At 34.4% G+C, this 19,636-nt stretch overlaps 1 protein-coding gene across 2 annotated transcripts in view; it reads right to left on the bottom strand.

Annotated features, from left to right (window-relative positions):
- Positions 1-168: 168 nt before the first annotated feature.
- The window catches only part of LOC110093452 (importin-5), a 50,127-nt gene continuing 30,659 nt past the window's right edge, over positions 169-19,636 (bottom strand). The window contains exons 14-20 of one of the 2 annotated variants that reach the window (XM_020818347.2): positions 13,706-13,791; positions 13,557-13,623; positions 13,406-13,472; positions 13,187-13,323; positions 2,477-2,568; positions 2,281-2,347; positions 169-434 (exon numbers count right to left, since the gene is read on the bottom strand). In XM_020818347.2, the coding sequence (XP_020674006.1) occupies positions 270-434; positions 2,281-2,347; positions 2,477-2,568; positions 13,187-13,323; positions 13,406-13,472; positions 13,557-13,623; positions 13,706-13,791 (681 nt within the window). In that variant the 3' untranslated portion in view covers positions 169-269. Of the gene's footprint in view, positions 435-2,280; positions 2,348-2,476; positions 2,569-13,186; positions 13,324-13,405; positions 13,473-13,556; positions 13,624-13,705; positions 13,792-19,636 lie in introns of those variants that run through there. The other variant, XM_020818348.2, reaches the window with a different exon arrangement.

The raw sequence follows: 19,636 nt of genomic DNA, 5'->3' as shown, positions 1-19,636 counted from the left end.
TCTTACGCTGAGAAAATTAATTTGGGATTCTTTCTGATCACAAAAACCATTTTGTTTTTCTTTCGAGTCCATATTAAAAACTTTATTTGGTTTGGGGAAATTGCAAAAAAAACCAAAAACTGTAGCATGGCAGCACAACTTTTCAAGAAAATTACAAAAATAATTTCATTTCGATTAACAATTTATTAATTGAAATATAAAGAATGGGAAGCAAAATGACCTGTAATATAAATAAATTTACTTGATGCTGCAGAAGAAATATCCACAAATTATGACGACATCGCTGATTGTAGTGCAAGCTGTTGGTGCGGTGGCAACGAAGAAAGGAGCGATGCAAGAAAAGGTGGCGGCATCGTCTGCTGCAGCTGCTTCAGAAGTCTAATCATTCTGCTTACAGTCTGCTCCGTTGCAAGACCTTTGCCCGCACACAAAACCTGAGTCCCAATAGGTTAGCTAAGAAGAAGCATACCACAGAAAATTTTTTTTGAGATATCATGGCAAAAATATCGATCTGGATAAATTTCTAAATTATTTGATATATTTTGAGATAAATATAATATATATGAATAATAAATTAAAATTTATATTTCATTTATATAAAGACAAATTCAATGGACATGGAATTCATCCTAATCAAAAATTTGACAAGGATAACCTCCACTAATTTTTTTTTCCTAAAAAAAAAAACTAATAGAAGATTTTTTTTAATTCAAAGACAGTCATATCAGCTAGCTGACTCAACGCGCCGTGTCATCAGGTACACAGGGGCACACAGCCGCGATACACAGCAAATGTGTGATATGGCGCGTTCTGATAAGCGTCCGGATGGAGTCCGTGTCCGCACAAAATAATTTCACCTGTTCTTGGGTGGGTTGTTGGGTCTTCAACAATGGATCCGATGATGACAATGAACACAAACATCGTATAAAGCCATTGTCGGTTAATATGATCTTATCGGACTAGAATCTCATGGAGGTGTAAGGGAACTAAAATCATTTCCAAAATTTTTGGAGCCATCTAAGACAACTTCAGCCATTGCTTTATAGATTACAAAAAAATATTGGTAAGACAGTTAATTTTAGAAGAAATCTTAACCAAACAACATAAACAATTAGTTATACATAGGAAGGAAATTCTCTTACGATGCCTTGATCATTTTTTGCTCGGATGGGCTTTCCTACCTTTGAATCAGCTTAGTAATGAGTGAAATACAAATTTTGATTGATTTATCACATATCTCAATGCAGTTAACTTATCTCAAAGCTAATCCAAAGAAGAATATGCAACTGGAGCAAAAGAATGGCAGGGGCATCCTGATAGAATTTTAGAATTAAATGCTATAAAGATAAGACAATAAAAACTCAACATGAGATAACTTCGCAAATATATATTATGGAAAAGGTATATGAATAATCAAAGTAATACTAACTTTCAATGAGATGAAATGGATTCTTTTGAGATGAATGTTAATGATAAAGTTACGACTCACAATAGCTTTTTAAAGATATTTTATAACCATCGTTTAGAAGTTTCAAAGGAGTGCAAACCCCCTCTGATTACTAACTCCTTTGGCTAGGGATATAACTATGAGGCTCTTAATTGAATTTCTACATTGCAATGGCTTTTCCACTAATGTCAACATGCCTTGTGATTTGATCATTTGGTTGATGCACTTTGGCTGGAGATGGGGCGAGATGGTGATTAATATGATCAAGATCTCATTTTTTTCATTTTTTTGGAAGATCCTTATATATAGTTATGAGTTGTTTCATCTAAAAGGACCTCATGGACCCAAGAAAAAAACCTACTAAAAGGACCAATTTTAGATTAACTAAAGATTCTTATTGTATAGCCGATGTCTATGTTTGTTTTATAGTTCATTGGACCCAATGCCCCTATAAATCAAGATTCTCCATTCTCTACTTTACCTGCCTCCATAAATAGCCTTTCTTAAATGCTATTTCTCACTAATGTCTAAAGTAACAATCTAACTTATAAGACATTGCTTGCTCCAGTCATCATGTCTACTCTATTTAATGTTGAATCTATTAGTTCTTAGTATAAGAGCAAGTGCGAGAAATCCACAAGATCATTGAAATTTATGTGATAATTTTTCTTTCTAGTAATGCAATGGATATATGATTTTTGGGCTTGATATAATTTGTAGATAGTTCAAATATGAACAAAAAAAATGACATCAATAAGCAAACCGCAGTACAGAAAATGAAAATATGTTATCGATAATTAAAACAAAAAAAAGAGGCTGAATAACGACAATACCTCAGCAAAAACTGAAATAATCTTGGGAAGATATTGATTATTGGGACCCAGAAGCTCCTTATCAGACCTCCACGTGATTAAAAAAAAAAAGTTTCAATACGCCCACACACATTTTCAGAAAAGGTAAAACAGAAAAATAAGATATTTCAAGTGACAAATTGAAATGAAATCAACAAGATAAATGACCGTTGTTTACCTTTCTACCATTGAGCAAAGTTGCTCGTGTACAATTTTGGCCTCGATCAGATCCCCTTTTACTGGCAAGCAGTTTAACCATGCAGGCATAATCTACAAAATATTATAAAAGACTTGAACCGTGCATTTGAAATTAACCTTGGGTCACACCATTATTCACATTTCATCAGGTCAATCTAGGATAAATGATCATCTTTGACGGATAGTTATGCATAGAAAACTTATATACAACACAAAATAGAGATCATTTGGTTGGTTGTAGGTGGAAAACAATTTTAAGAAAGTAATGATTTTTTTTTACTCATTTTGAGTGTGAAATTAAAATCCTGAATTTGCAAAAAAGTGCATCAGAAGCTTGTAGGATATACATGATGATTTTAAAATTATCAATATGTTCATAGAAATTAGAAGATCCATCATATGAATCAATAGTAAGTAGCTTGAATCCCACTAAAATGGAATGTTGGAGAATTTCATTTGTTAAGCTCTTGGAAGCTACGCATATAAGTAAATTGATTCCATTCCCTCAAAGTGAATTCCTTCTGAATAAGACTTTGTAGCATCTCTTATACCATCATGAGGGTATCAATAAGATGATGTTAATTTAAATCCTCTACAATAGGTGGAGGATTATGGGTTGGCCGAGCAATATAGAAAGGGTGTGTTGAACCAATTGTATTGAAGAGATTTTGATAAACTTGTGGGGATGGTGGTGCTCTTTGATTGATGTTGTCTCTAAACTATTGCTGGAATTGTGAAAAGAGAACTCCATATTGTGATGGTACCCTCCATTGTTCAGCCTTCTTCAATAATTGAAGCATTTAACTTTGAAATTCCTCCATCCTACGCATATGATCTTCAAAAGTGAGGCCTTGGGAGACTTGATCACCAATATTTTATTGTTCTTGGTTGGGGGATTGATTGTTGGCCATAGAAGATCTATGTTGGGAATGTTTCCCACAGACGACACATAACTATTGTGTACTAGAAAATTTGAGTCAATAGAATTTATGTTTTTCAACATATAAGCAAACAAAAAATGTATAAAAAAATATCTCTATCAAGCAACCCATTATGTATCTCTACCGAACCACGCCTTAGCTACAGTAATCATTCCTTGCAACGACGTCGTTCACAGTTTGGTTGCGTGTCTCGATCCCATCTCCCGCGCGCGATTATGTCGTTAAATGTCAACAATTAAGCCTCTTTCACGCGCAAAACTCTCGCAAGCTCCAAAATCCCTTGCCTGCTACGACCTCAACTTCGCAAACTTCCCAAGATCGTCTTCCTTCTTCCCTCTTGCACGTCAGCCACTTTGTCCCTCATCTAACTCCATGCAAAAACCTTCAACAAACCTTGAATCTCCTTGCCGAGTAAGATCACGCCGATCCGCCACCGCCAGAGCTTAGACTACTTTTTCCTTCCTCAAACCAACCACTCTTCCTCCCTTTATCTCTGCCATCACCGACTCCATAGCCCTAGCCGAATCAATAGCAACCCGACTTATTGTGTTGGCACTGACTTTACCAGTCGCTACTGCGATAGTGTAGAGAATATTTTTTGCAATGAAGATTATTAAGCATCGGCTGCATAGATATATATATATATATATATATATATATATATATATATAATTTTTTGTATTTACTTTTTTATATATTGAGTTTGCGCATCCTAAAAAAAAGGCTCGACCCCCCTCTTTACACTTAGCCAGGACCTCCACAAAAACTGAGCCCACTACAGTAGCACAATCCCCTCACCTAGCTGAGCCTTCCTCTAGCAAAACTCCACCGAACCTCCTTCCTTGTCCGACACAATCAGTCTACCTGCAACCCTTCACAGAAACGATCTGACCTCCTCAAATAGCTGCAAGCTTCTCACACAAACAACCCACTCAACTACCTCATCTCTTAACTCCAATGTAACAAACTTATTAAACTTTTTCCCCAACTCTAATAGTCCTCGCAAACTTCACTTCCTATAGTTGCTTAAAGCCTTCCACCTCCTTACTTCCTCACAACCTGCAACGACAATCACTCATAGCCAAACAATTCTCAACCGCTCATCACAATAACCAATTAATTCAACTTCACCTAACTGCCTCCATACTGTCCATCTCTGTAATACTAAAAAATTTCGGTAAATATAAAAAAAAAAATTATGGTTAAATTAGAACTAACAATTATATTAATTAATACGTTAATTAGAAGTAGTTATTACCTTAATTAATATGTTAATTACAAATATTTCATATCTCACACTATATAAGTAATGTCTCCAAATTTTTAATAATGCAAACACCACCATTGCAACCAATTCTAAATCATGAGTTGAATAATTCTTTTTATGAAACTTCAACTGTCTGGAAGCATAAGCAATCATCTTTTTATTTTGCATTAACATACAATCCAATCCTTTCAGAGAAGCAACACTGAACAATTGAAATCCTTCAGTTCTAGATGGAATTATTAATACAGGTGCAGTAGTTAAACACTGCTTTAACTCTTAAAAACTTTGCTTACAATCCCCAGTCCATTAACTTAAATAAAGGCAAAATAATTTGAGAAAAGCCTTTTACAAATCTTTTATAATATCCTGTTAATCCCAAAAAACTTCTGACCTCTGTCATATTAGTTGATCTTGGTCATTTGAAAATTATGCTGGAATTATTGAGGCAACAAAAATTGTTTGCTAAATATTCTAAATGTGAATTTTGGTTGAAGAAAATTTCATTCTTGTGGCACATTGTCAATGGAGAAGGTATATCAATGAAAATGTCTAAAAATTAATCAAGAAAATATATCAAAATGTATATCTGCATGCTCTTCATCATTCTTGGAATATATCAAAATGTCGTCAATAAAAACAATTGCAAATTAATCAAGAAAATGTCTAAAAATTATATTCATCATATACATAAACACTGTTGGGGCATTGGTTAGTCCAAATGGCATTACCACAAATTCATAGTGCTCATACTTGGTACCAAAAGCAGTCTTCTCAACATCACCTTCTTTCAGTATAACTTGATGATAACCTGATCTTAAATTGATTATGGAGAATATAGAAGGAGCTGCTAATTGATCCAATATATTATCTATTCTTGGAAGAGGATACTTGTTTTTAATATTCACCTTATTTAATTCTCTGTACTCAATACAGAGTCGCATTAAACCATCTTTCTTCTTGACAAATAATACAGGTGCAATCTAGGAGATGTACTGGGTCTGATAAAACATTTTCAATTAATTCTTCCAGTTGACTTTTTAATTCTTCGAATTCCTTGGTTGCCATTATGTAAGGTGTTTTTACTATTGAATTTGTTACAGGTTGAAAATTTATTGAAAATTCAACCTCTCTTTCTGGAGGTAAATCCTTCTATTTATCTGAGAAAACATCTATAATTCATTCACTATAGAAATAAAATTTATATCATCACTCCTCTTTAGTTGCTTCTAACTTTGCTAAGAAAATGAATTCACCCTCTCTAATATTTTTATGCACCTGACTAGAAGCAATCAATGATGAAATTATGCCCTTTTCACACTGAAAATAAAATACCTCTTCCCTAGGAAAATCAAATCTGACCATTTTCTTCCAATATTCTATGCTGGCAAAATATTTGACCAACCAATTTATTCCCAAAATAATTTGAAAGTCCACCAATGAAAGTACTATCAAGTCTGTTTGAAATTTTCTGCCAGCTATCATAAAATTGATTGAACATAATGTCCTGCATTTATTTCACTTCATGTTCTTCTGTTTAACACTATTTATAAATTATAAGTCTAGATTTGAGGTATGTAGACTGTTCAGTAATGAAATATTTTAGGATTGTATTAGTGGCTTTGTAAGTATTTGTTTCATATAATTGAAGTTATTAAATGCTTCTGTTTATGTAATAAATATAATATTGTTGGATATTTTATATAAATATTCAAATGATGAAAAGTATTACATGCTAAATGCTAAAAAATATTATGTTTATTTGTGTGGCACCCTACAATACTGTTAATGGGTCTTATGGGATTTTACAATCTCGTCCAATAAAAAACCTAAAATCAGCATTGCTATTAATTGTTATTATTATTAGTATCAGTATTAACATTATTTTTATTATTATAAAAAATACGAATGAAGAAAAGTTCAAAAAAAAGAGAAGGAAAAGAAATTTTTATGTCTCGATCCTCTTGCACAATCATCGTCGTCGTCGTCAAACGACACCGGCATCGTCGATCCTCTCGAGGTTTAATGAATTCCAAACACCACTTTAGACACTCGTGGCATACTGGGGGACCACCTTTGCATGATTTTATTAGCTTTGTGGGAGGGACCCAGTGCGACACTTACTGCAGGTGGATGAGCTTTGTGTATGTTTTTCTTAGTGTGATGGGATAAAATTTAAGTACCCATGTATGAGCTTCTATGTCTGTGAAAAAAACTATGTATTTTCACACAGGTACCCCTAAAGACTCATGTGCGCCTTTCTTAACGTGGTAAGATTGATGACTACGGTTGTGATGTCACCTGATACTGATCATGCATGTCTTTCTTGACATGGTGGGCAGGCTTAGACTTCCAAAATTTCCCCTAAATAGAGGAAACGTCGGGATGCTGTCAAAATTTTAGCAAATGGGGGACCTTGAATTAATAAATAGGAAATCGAACCTAATAACTAAAACAAGAAACCTGCAATCTACAAAATAACAAAAAATTTAAAATTGCACATAGGGGATTTGTGGTGGACCAAAACTTCAAGCAAGACTTGCTTGCAAGAGATGATCAACAAAAATAAAGAGCATAGCAATCTGACTGCATACCACAATTCAAAACCCCGAATGAATGCTATAAATTACATATGAACAATACAAAAATTGTGATGTTCATATCAGTTTGCTTGTAAGCCTGTGTAGAGAGAACTTTTATTTGGTCCGGTGAACGTACGCAACTCTACGTTCGGCCGCCAGTAGAATCGCGCCACGCATTTTCATTATTTACAGTGCGCCCCGACAACCCGATCCGGAACGGACCCAAGATTGCTCGGTATTGCTAGGTATTGGTCGATTTTGCTCGGCAATAACCAATACCGAGCAATACCGAGCAAATCCCTAGCAATATTGAGCAAATACCGAGTTGTACCGAGTTTTTTCTAGCAAAACCGAGCAAATACCTAGCAATACCGAGCAAATCCCTAGCAAATATTGAGTTGTACCGAGTTGTAAAAAAACTCGGTACAACTCGGTATTTTCATGATATTGGTATTCACAGAGCGGTATTTCTCATTTTTGTAAATCAATACCTAGCAAATACCGAGCAAATACCGAGCAATACCGAGAAATCGCGAACATAGCATTCCCGGGTTCCGCTCCGGGTCAAGTCGTCGGGCCGCGCGGTAAAGCGTAAGAGCACGTGGCGACCGAACGTAGCTCTACGTCCGGTCAGAGGACGTAATAATTGTTTGTGTAGAGAAGCTTGAAAGCACAAATGAAAGAAGCTCCTAATGAATATGAAAACTCATTGGAAAATTCCTAATAAATGCACTAACCCACTAAAAGAATGATGAGAGCAATGAATTTGTAATGTGGCAGTTCACCCACAGGTGAGGATTAAAAACCCATCATGCCCAAATCACCTCACCTACAAGTAGTAGAAGAAGATTTGTAGTGCAAACGTCCTAGCTTGTCAAAGAACAAGGGCAATAGGCTTTGATAAAGCTTTTATAAAAATATCAATATCACTATATAAAAACAAGCAACAATCACTTATGGGTCACAAGGGATCCTTAACATATGTTCGAAAATCTCCTATAAACACAAAACCAGTATGCAAATGAGTGTAGTAACTAGTAACTTGCCAACCAACATGCATGGAGAGATTGGTGATGAATGTAACTCAACCAATAGTCAACATCCACTTACAAATGGACATTGATTTTCCCTGCGAGCAATGATAACCTGATGAGTTCTTTATAAATATAGGAGTGCACATTACATGCTACAGGCAAGGTTAAGAAATCTGTGATGAGTGCAAGCACCTATGAACAACATTGGAGAACTTGCAGTGCATGAGTAATTGTCTGCAAGAAGTAACAAGTGACCCGTAATGCAGTGCTACAATTCACCTGCAAGCATAAGCATAAAATTTGTAGTAAAAACTACGGATCACTGATAGAAAGCTCTTGATGCATCGTACAACATATTTGCAGGCTGAAGTATACTCCTGCATTCTGAATATTTTAAGAAAATAATAGCTTGCAGAAGATGAAATAAGACCCAACATGCTGTTAAATTATGCCACCGGATCCGGAACATTCATACAAGCGGGCATAAGGCATTTACAGATCCCTATATGGAAACTTGCAAATTTTCCAATGATAATCACTTACGCAATTGATCATATTTAAATGTCCCCTCATGCATTAAAATATGATTAGCCGCATGGCCCCAATGAGCGTGATGTATGTACACATATGATGTCTAGGGCTATTGCATGGATCAAAAGTGAACCTAAGTTCAAGTCCGATCCTCCTCTTTGAATGGATCGGAGTTGACATGACTTGAACTACTGAACAAATATACAGTCGTCGTGCCGATCGGAGTCTTTGGTTTTATACGTTTATATTAGGCCTTTAAGATCTATTAAAATAAAGTTTCACTACTTAAAGCATAAAACCGACATCGAACTTGATCTTTTGTTAGCAGGAGAACATAATTGACATAGTTCATATAACAAATATACAAGTTATTTAAATCTCCAATGATGATCGTATTGACAGAAAATCTCAATCAAATGGGACCCCAAACTTTTAAAATGCCTCCCATACTCATAAAATATAAACATTTAAAGTGACAATAAAATTACCCCGATGATAGCCGTGTTGAATATAAATTTCAACTGACAGGGTTAACTCTCAAAGACAAATTCAAAACTCTATATTTATCAATGATATTAATATATTTAAAATTAAAATTAATCATCAAACACTTAAAGCACAATACCATCCACCCTCTACAACAGTTTGCCTAGGTGAATAAGTTTAAAAATCATGTTAGCTCACAAAGAGCAAATGTCTAGTTGAGAATATCACTGGAATTCAATCTCAAATCATCTCTTGCTAATAAGGACATGGTACGTGTCGTCTAACAGGTGGTTTCATCACAAAATGACACCAAAGATAAATGGTTATGGGTGGCTTCGCCACTAAATGACACCACTAAATTACGCTCATGGTCAGAGCCCGTATGTTCCCCAACGGCTCTAAATCATTGAGTAATGAATCAATAGAATATGAATGATACGGCATAAAGCCCCCTATTAGCTAAGGTGGGCTCAAATCTATCCTCTTAGACAAATATCCACCCCAAATCTACATGATATCCTTGGACGACGCAACTCATGGCTTCCAACAAGGATCATTCGATTAGGATAAGTCGACTACTTCCTCTGACTAAATTGACTAGGGACCATGATGGCTCGGGATGACGGAACCAAGAAATCTTGACCGGGTCTATCATCATTCCCCCACCATTCACTTTAAGTGCAAGATGGTGAATTTCTAATTTTAAATGTTAAATTTTAAATATCTAAATATGTTGCTACTATACGTCAGATATTCTATATCTCTTTGACGACTAGCCTTAATAGAAACTTCTCTCTCACTATCGGGAGGGGTAATTAACTATAGGGACTTGGACCTATAGAAAACCTAAACTCAGATCATAAAGTCCTCGCAAAATGAGGGCAAAATCTTTGGGTAATATCTTATCTAAAACTCAATCCGCATTATGAAAATTTATATAAGAACCTACTTATTAAAACTCTCCTCAATGACCCGAAAGTAAGAGAAAGGGGATGCAGAGAGGCCATGGCACAAATTTTCGGAGCCTACAAGATAATACTAAGACCAGAGAAATTCTTTATATGGAAAACCCAAAAGGGAAAAATCACAGGATCTAACCCAGTTGCAAAATTTTATTAGATAGTAAATAATTCAAAGATCTTCCTTTCTTCACTGTTGAAGAAGAATAAAAGTATAGAAAATCCAATATGATAGTTAATACCCAACAATAGGGTATGATTTAACCAATAGGAATTATAAATGTCTACAGACGAACTTTTACCCAATAATTGAGTTTGACTTTCCCAATAAGAATTATATATGTCCACATATGAACTTTTATATCCAACGGTAGGGTTAAATATTGTTAATAATCTAAAGATGGTAGAGATATCTGATGTTAGTTCTCGATGATGATCGTGATTGTCAGTGACAATTGCTGGTGTTGGTCATTAGCAATGATGGTTGGAAAATACAAGAAAGTTATTTCTAGTTCTCTCTTTCTTTTCTCCCCCCTCACTCATGTGAGAAATGAGGGCCTATTTATAGATTTTTTGGAGTGACATGCTCCATAAATAAAGAGAATACCGAGGAAAAATTTGGAGCGCTTCATCAAATGATCCGTATTTATTCCTTCGAAGCTTTTGTCAAGCATTGAAATGTCTTAATGATGTCATGATTAAGTGATATTGGACTTATTATATTCGTCTTGTCGAGCCGCTCGATTCGATTATAAGCGTGTCATATTTAGAGATTATTTGGTTACCCAATTAATGGTTTGAAGCTTTCAAATATGCTTCAGTCCCATGTTTTGAGTCTATTTGGACTTCAGATTAGGTCAATTTTGGTGTCATTGAGTTCGTCTTATAGAGAAAATCAGTTTGACTTCAAGGTTGCTGAGATTGGAGTTTGAATGGTCCCAAATTTAATTTTAAAAGTTTTCAATTCAAATATGCCTTGAGATTAGTGCTTGATCAAGGCAATTTTCGGTAACCTATCAATTCTAATATTTAATAATGATATTAATGAATAATAAATAAGCTTTATAATTAAATAATTAAAATAAAAATATCACTAATAGATCTGTACTTTACCTTAGCCTAAAGGTAAATTTCTTTTTCTTCCCAAACATAAATTTAAACCTTAAGATTGTTGCTGAAATTTTTTTAGGTTTCTCTAAGTAGAATATGAAGGAGAAGAAGAAAAGGAAGAGGAAACCTAAAATTTATATTGATATCAAGGTTTAAAAACTTGAATGAGAAGAAAGTATTTTGAGGTAGAAATAATATTTTGAGGTTATTTGATAAAGAAGTGTGTTGTCAAGTTATAAATTGATTTTATTTAAGGAATTTTTATTAGATTGTATATAGAAGATCAAAGTTTTGGGTCAAGTGAGATGTGATCTATTCCAAAGAGAAACCAATAATTTTAGTGAGATTCTTAACTTCTAATATAAGGGATAAATTATTCATAAATCTTTATTGTAGATTCTTGCAATTACATTTAATTATTTGGTTGAATAGAGTATTTTTCATATTGAGCACGCTAATTGCACCAGGTATGATAAAGAAGTCTACTACATTTTCTATTAAAGAAAAGTTTAAATTTTTTTTACAAAAATTATAATACCTAAAATAATTATTTATTAAATATTTTAATTAAAAATGACCAAATTACCCTCATACGTAACACCATCAACTCTACCAGTAAATGATAGGACCAAAATATTTTTATTTGGAGGAGTTGAGGGACCAAATTAATCTCTTAAAAGAGTTGGGAATCATTTTGGCCATTTCCTCGATATAAATCAAAGACTTCTGGTAATTGTGAATTTATATATATTTAAAGTTATTTAAAGTTTGATGATTTTATTTATGCACGCTTCCATATCAATACTTATATTGGATCTATTAGATGATTGTAAAGTGTCATGTAGATTTTTGTGATGATCAAGTTAGATAAATTTTGACGCATTCCATCCAGAGTAGTAAAGTCAAGATAATTGTTAGTGAGAAATATAACTGACTAGATTGATCGCTTCTGGAGGGATTTAAAATAGGGTGTGATACTTGCTTAGGAATGTTATGTGATATGAGAATATTATAAGGCTTAAAAATGAATTTTACAAAACTACAGTTAGAACGGCTATGCAATATGAATCAAGTAATGGATGATCAAAATATTAATAGTCAAGTTGAATGTGGTAGAAATTAAAGAAAAAAAAGATTGATGTGTTGTAAATCTAGAAATGATAGATTGAAAAATAACTATATTAGAAAGATTGTTGGACACATATCTATTGAAGATAAGATAACTGAAAATTAAATAAGATAGTTTGGCATGTACAATGTAGGGTAGAAGATGGACCGAGAAGGCCAAAAAGTAAAATTAATGTGAAAGAATAAGGAAGAAAAGAGAGAAACAAATGTAGCAAAGTTGTGAAAATTACTTTACCAACACTAAGGCCTCTTGCAGTAGAACACAAATTTGAATTAAGAAAGCGGAACCAACCCCAAGTAGTAGGAATAAGAATAATGTTGATGATAATGATCATGATTAGTCAATATGTATAGAGATTGTGAGTCTCCAAAAGAGAAAGATGACAAACAGATTTTAGAGGTAAGGCATCTAAACTGAAACAAATGTAGAAATGGATCATAAAAAATGAAAATGTAAAAGGAAAAATAAGATGTCAATCTAGCTAACATAATGTTTCTTACAGTGATAGACATGGGTTACTCTTTTTTGGAGCACTGGGCATGAAGCATGCTATGTCGCTATTCAATATGCTTAAAATGAGCAACAACCCACTTCCAATTCTAATTTGAACTGATAATGGTCAAGCTAAGGTAATTAAGAGATAATCCACCATACCTGGGCCGCATCAATACTGTCACGATGAAATAGACATATTTTGCCCAGAGCAGAAACAGCAGCATCATATGCCAATACAGTGTTTGAACTAAATACATCAGGATTCCTTATCACATTATTTAACCTGTAAAGAGCCTCTACAACCAAAATAAAAAAATACACCAAAGAACTTCGACAAATATTGCAGAAAAAAGAAACTTATGTCATTTGCTAACATACCACCAACAAAAGGACGAAAAACCAATCCGCCAAACTCAGCACAAACACCAATTCCATAAACAGCAGCCTATAATAATAGAGTAAAAGATAAAGAAGTGCTCTGTCAGAGGAAATTCATTGGAAGGGAAGAGGAAAGGCAGAGAATCTGAACCCGTCTAACACCCGCATCTCCATCATTGCAAGCTTCGATTAGAAAAGGAAGGTACGTATCATAATATCTGTATAATGATAAAAAAAATAGACATAAGGCCAATGAAAAATCTTCTTTTTATAATGGGCAAGTTAAAGCAGGGAGATTACTTAAGAGCTGATTCTTGGCACTGCTCTGCAACATCATCAAAAATACAAATAGCAATTCTTCTCTCCTTTGGAGTCTTATCCCTTCCCTACACAAAATGAATGAAACTTAATTTTACGAAGTTGAGAGAACTTGTCTATCTTCATTTTCAGCACTGAAAATAACAAACGAACCATTTTCACACAGAAGAAATTTAATTTCCAAATTTATCAATTTAACTACAAAAAACAATGCAAATCACAAATCATTATCACACCATGTTGTAATTCATTGACACTAAATGGAAAACATTCTCTCAATCAACATTTGATGGCATTTCGATTATGCTTTATCAGAAAGGACAGCATAAGATATTATATTCAATAACCTGCAACTCAAACCTTACTTTCTAAAACTACCAAGACTTCCCATTATTCTCCGAACATCTTTTATCTAAGCACAAACAAAAGCATTGCAGCTCCAACCAACTCCTGTATGCAAATAAACCTAAGTACAGATCCATTTGCAGATAACAAAAGCCCAGTATAAACAGAAAAAAATTGATTGAGGTGAAAGAATACTTGTGGAGGCAAGAAACTTGGGTGGTAGGAAGAGGACTTAGCGGTAGCATCAGCGATGTTGGGCTTCTCTGATGCAGCAGAGGGGGCTGAAGCAGAGGGCAAATTATTGGGTCAGGTGACCGAACGCAGAGATAGGTCCGGATATTAATAAAATATTATTTTAAAATTAGCGCAAGTAAAGCGCAGGTAAAGCGCAACTAAAGCGCAACTAAAGCGCAAGTCAAAAAGCGCAACTAAAGCGCAGGTAAAGCGCAACTAAAGCGCAACCAAAGCGCAACTAAAGCGCAAGGTGACGCGGCAAATTTTTATTGGATGTCCGAACTTATTTTTCGCCTCCGGTCACCTGACCCAATAATTTGCCGAAGCGGAGGGGGCTGAAGGAAAAACTTTAACCCTTCATCTAATCTGAGGTAGTGGTAACATTAATTTTGCACACATGTAGGTGTTGGATATGACATATTTTTGTAGGCATTCTAGGGTAGGGTGTAGCTAGGATAACTTTTTTCAATTTCTTTATTTTACATTTTGCATTTGTGAACACATGATGATGTGTTTCTGATTCGAATTATTTTTTTTCTATTTTGTGGATTGATGAGTTGGCACTTGCACTAAAGTGATTAAATTTTTATAGAGATATTTTCTATAGGTGACCACATTCCTAATGGGCTAATAAAAATGCTCAAATGATTATTAAAAATGTGCTTATAATAGATACTGAGAGGAGTGCTAAGCCCTTGGAATGTGGTCCTAAGAACTAGGTTTGGATTTAGATGTGTGATTATTATTATAATTGTGCTAATCTATTTTTTATAAAGAATTCATGTAAATTTTCAATTTTAAATGTAATTTTAGTTAGGAAAGTTTCGTAGGTATGTTGGTACTTCAGAAGGCAGGAGGCCAAATAGCTAGCATCGATCAAGGCCCCACACATCATTTCATTATTGTATAGATTTAAGCTTGAGGTAGTAGTTATGATAGAGCTCAGCAAACTTTTTTTTTTAATTTTTCTAGGATACATTACATAACTCAACTGCATTTATGGCTTCTTATTATGATTCATTTGTAGATGATTAGTGTGTTTACTATGATTGCGCATTAGAACTACATGCTTTTCCTAGGTTTCTTAGTTTATTTTCCTTGGGAGTGGCTTGGACGTAGTCCACGTTAGGCTCTCAGGATATTAAATTTTCTATAAATATAAAAATCTGCCTAATCAAGATAAAATAAACATAAGATTTAAAATCTTCATCATTGCGTAGCATAATACTATTCATGGTTCGGCATAAGGGCGAATTCTTTTTTTGTACCCCCCACAACTCCTACATATGCATGTGACCAGACTGCATGGGTTTGAAATGCTAGGTGGAGCTTAGCTGGTACCCCTTGTCAAGCAGGGTGGCAAATCTAGGTTGGGGTTGCTTAGATCCCTGGTGAGGTTTAGGTTATAAGTCCCTTTGGTGTCCTGCATTATTTAGGTCGTGGGCATTAATACTGAGTTTACAGTATGTCCTTTGTAGATCTAGGATCAAAGACTAGCGGTATGTGTATATCGCTGCATGCCTTAATGTTAAAATCACAAAAATTATTATTATTATCATTAATTAATTTAAATTAATAGCTAATTCATTATTTTAAATTATTTTTGGCTCACTATTTACTTAAATTATGTAATTAATAATTAATTAATTTAATATTTAATATTTAATATTTTTCAAAATTACAAAAATTACTTTTCTTGCTAAAATACTTTAAAATCAGAGAAGTATTTTAATCTAAATTAATTATTATTTTCTTACCTTAAATATTTTCCATTATTAATTAATTATCTAAATTATTTAATTAATAATTACTTAATTTCAAAATTCAATTATTTTCCAAAACTATGAAAATTATTTTTTGTACCAAATTATTTTAAAATTTCAAAAAATTGAACTTTTGATTTAATTTATTTTAATGATTATTTTCAAATATTAATTATTTTAAAACCCTTTTTAATTACCTTTAAACTTTGAAAAAATCATATATATTCCGTTTTAAATCGAATATTTACATATGATACCTCGTATTTTTCATAAAAATATGTATTTTAATTAAAAATATTTCAAACATTAAAACTTATTTTTCTGTTGTATTTATGTACTATTTAATTATTTGACTATTTAAATAATATTTAAATAATAATCTTAGTAATTATTTTGAAATTATAAACTATTCTCAAACATTTTCAAATCCTCGTTCGGGTGACCAGTGGGTCTCCCATTGGTGTGAACATTGAATTACTTTGAATCATATTATTTTGAACCTTATGTATTCGTGCGCTAGTAAGCATGGGTATTTTGAATTATTTTGAAATTACCTAAACGATTAAATTCATAAATTTTGGAGATTCACTCCTCGAAATTTTAAACATGAGTTCTACATGGATATCATTCATGGGAGAGGTGAATTAGTGGGTGGTTGAGTCCCAATCATTCGCTAATCTCACCAATAAGCGCGCTTATTTTTCTTTTTACCGTCTTTTGCATGTGTAGAACGCACGAGCATTTAGCCTAAGCTCTCCTAGATCCTAGGAAATGGTGTGTTTATTTATTTATGTACTCCCTGCATGTTACCTCAAGGGCTAGTCCAAAACTTGATTTTAAAACCTATTCAACGTAGCGACCCCTAAGAACAATAATTAAGGACCCATCTGGCGAACTAAAAAAAATTCTAGGAGCTAGGTAAATCCCTGATTTACATGAAAACTTCAACATTTAAACTTAGTGACGTCTTAAACCTCCCATAATTTTCTATAATTTTTTAAGGACCCTTTTTACCCCTTAATTAACAAACCCTAATTTACCAGTTAATTAGGTCCCGATAACTTCTAAAAATTCTAATAAATTTATTTCAACTCAGAAAATTATCCATAATACCTCAAATTGTTCAAAATTCAATCCTTAACCTTAGATAATTAGGGACCCTTAGGTTGACCTTAATCTAAACCCTAATTTAACTTTGATCAAAATTACCTTTTTGGCCCTGTTAATTTATTAAAAATTATAAAAAAAAATTTAAATTTTCTCCAAACACTTGGGATCATTTCCTTATGTCATTTCTGACCTTTGGGGGAGATTCCAATCAGTTTGCAGTTAATTTGGATTAAAACCATAAAATCACCCCTAATTAGACAATTTTTGATAACTCCATAATTGCCCGAATCTTCTAAAATTCATATCTTTGTCTAGAAAACACCAAATCCAGCAAACTCAAAGCCTAATTACTCCTTGTAAGCCCAAATATTTAACTAAAATGCTAGAACCCCCAAACCTAGCCCATTTCCCATAATAACCTTTTGGACCCCTCAACCTAACACGTAGGAGGATCCGGGACTTCCCAAAATTGGCTAATATAATTTAAACTTCAAATATCACTACCCTAAGCATTACAATAGATCAACAGACTAAAATTAATTAAAACTGATCCTAATTCATTAATATTTAAACTTCAATTAAAGTTCCTCTTTTTGGCCTTCAACAAACCTGAACTTTAAACAACTTGAACTTTAAACAACTTGAACTAACTATCTTACATATGACCTATCCAAAGCCACACAAGCCTATTACACACACATAGATGTGCTAGGACATCACTTATAGTTCTAAGATTAGGGCCGGTGTTTACTTTTTCTGCTTTCTTTTCCGCTTTTTGTGATGTGCTTTGTGTGTGGAATGGATGATTGATTGATGTGCTTTGAGCTGTTGTGCTGTGGCTGAGCTTTATTCTATTTTATGTGTATTTATAATGCTATGATGTGTGCGTTAGACTACCCATGGGCTAGGGCCGCTTTGATACTAATACAGTCTTTTGCAGGTGGCCACGCTCATGCAGCACTAAAATAAAGGGGGCGGTAATGATTTAAAGCTTTAATACTAATTCTGTTTTCTACAGACACTCTAGAAATTGCTAAAGCTCCCTCCCTAAATTTAAAGAGGGTGGTCAAGCGTGTTTACCTTTCTGCATAATTATAAACTGCTTGTGATGTGACATATAAACTGCTTAGAATGATTTTTATTAGGATAAACATGCATGTATTTGAGTCTAGACTTTTCTCTTTTAAATGTAATGTAATTTGATATTTATTAAGTTGTGAAAGTCTTCAAAAGTCCGGCATTTCAAACACTTGATACCCAAAGAGAATAAGAAATGGCCCCTCTCAGGAATTTTGTAGTCATTTGGGTACCCTTCTGGAGGACAAACCAGACGGAGCCTGAAGGAGACGATCTGAATGGAGATGATCCGAAGAAGGACGATCCACTTGAAGATGGAGCCTTGAAGATGAAAAGCCCGGCTTTTAAGACTTGTGGTATTTATTAGGATTAGAATCCAGACTGTTGTCGATGGAGCCTGCTCACCACTACTTTTCTACAGACCCTGGGTTGCATTTGTGGCACTTGCCATGGACTTTAAACTTTAATTTTTGTGGATTATTTATATGTGGGCTCCGAAAATTCGGCCCCGGCCTCCGCTCGCTCTTCTTATTCGGCGAGGGAGTTTTAATGGACTAGGTTCCGGGGTAAATTTTGGAAGGCAGATGGGTTTGTAGATAAGACACTACCCAGAGATTTCGCCCTCATTTTGTGAGGACTTTATGATCTGAGTTCTGGTTTCCTATAGGTGCAAGCCCCTATAGTTAATTACCCCTCCCGATCACGAGAGAGAACTTTCGATTAAGGCTAGTCATCGATCAGATACGTATAATATACGTGTTATCTGGCATATAGTAGCAGCATAGGTATGGAATGGTTGGAGAATTTGGAGGATTGATATTTGGGAATTTGAAGGTTTTGAAGATTTGGAAAATTGATATTTAAGACAGAAATTGTACCATCTTGAACTTAAATCGGATGGTGGGGGAATGGATGATGAACCCGATCAAGATCCCATGGTTCCGTCATCCCGGGCCATCGTGGTCCCTGGTCTACTTAGTCAGAGGAGGTAGTCGACCCAACCTGACAGAAGGATCCTTATCGGCAGCCATGGGTTGCTTCGTCCAAGGGGACCTTGTAGACCGGGGTTGAATGTTGTCTAAGGGGACAAATTTGAATCCACCTTAGCTAACAGAGGGCTTTGTGCCCTATCGATCATATCCTATTGATTCATATCTCAAGGATTTAACGCCATTAAGGAGCGTATTGGCTCTGGCCATAACCGCTATCTGTGGTGCCATTTGGCGGCGAAACCACGCGGTTCAGAGGGCCCCGGGTCGTCGTAACCGTTTATCCTGCGGTGGCCATTTAGCGGCAGACCGCCGGTTAGAGGACACGTACCACGTCCTTACTAGCAGGAGATTGCTTGAGAATGGATCCTAGTGATATTCTCGACCAGGCATTT

Source organism: Dendrobium catenatum, unplaced genomic scaffold (genome assembly GCF_001605985.2).
Source record: "Dendrobium catenatum unplaced genomic scaffold, ASM160598v2 fragScaff_scaffold_3, whole genome shotgun sequence".
NCBI classification, from domain to species: Eukaryota; Viridiplantae; Streptophyta; class Magnoliopsida; order Asparagales; family Orchidaceae; genus Dendrobium; species Dendrobium catenatum.
Note: the sequence above shows the minus strand (reverse complement) of the source record. Positions and strands in the feature narration are given on the sequence as shown.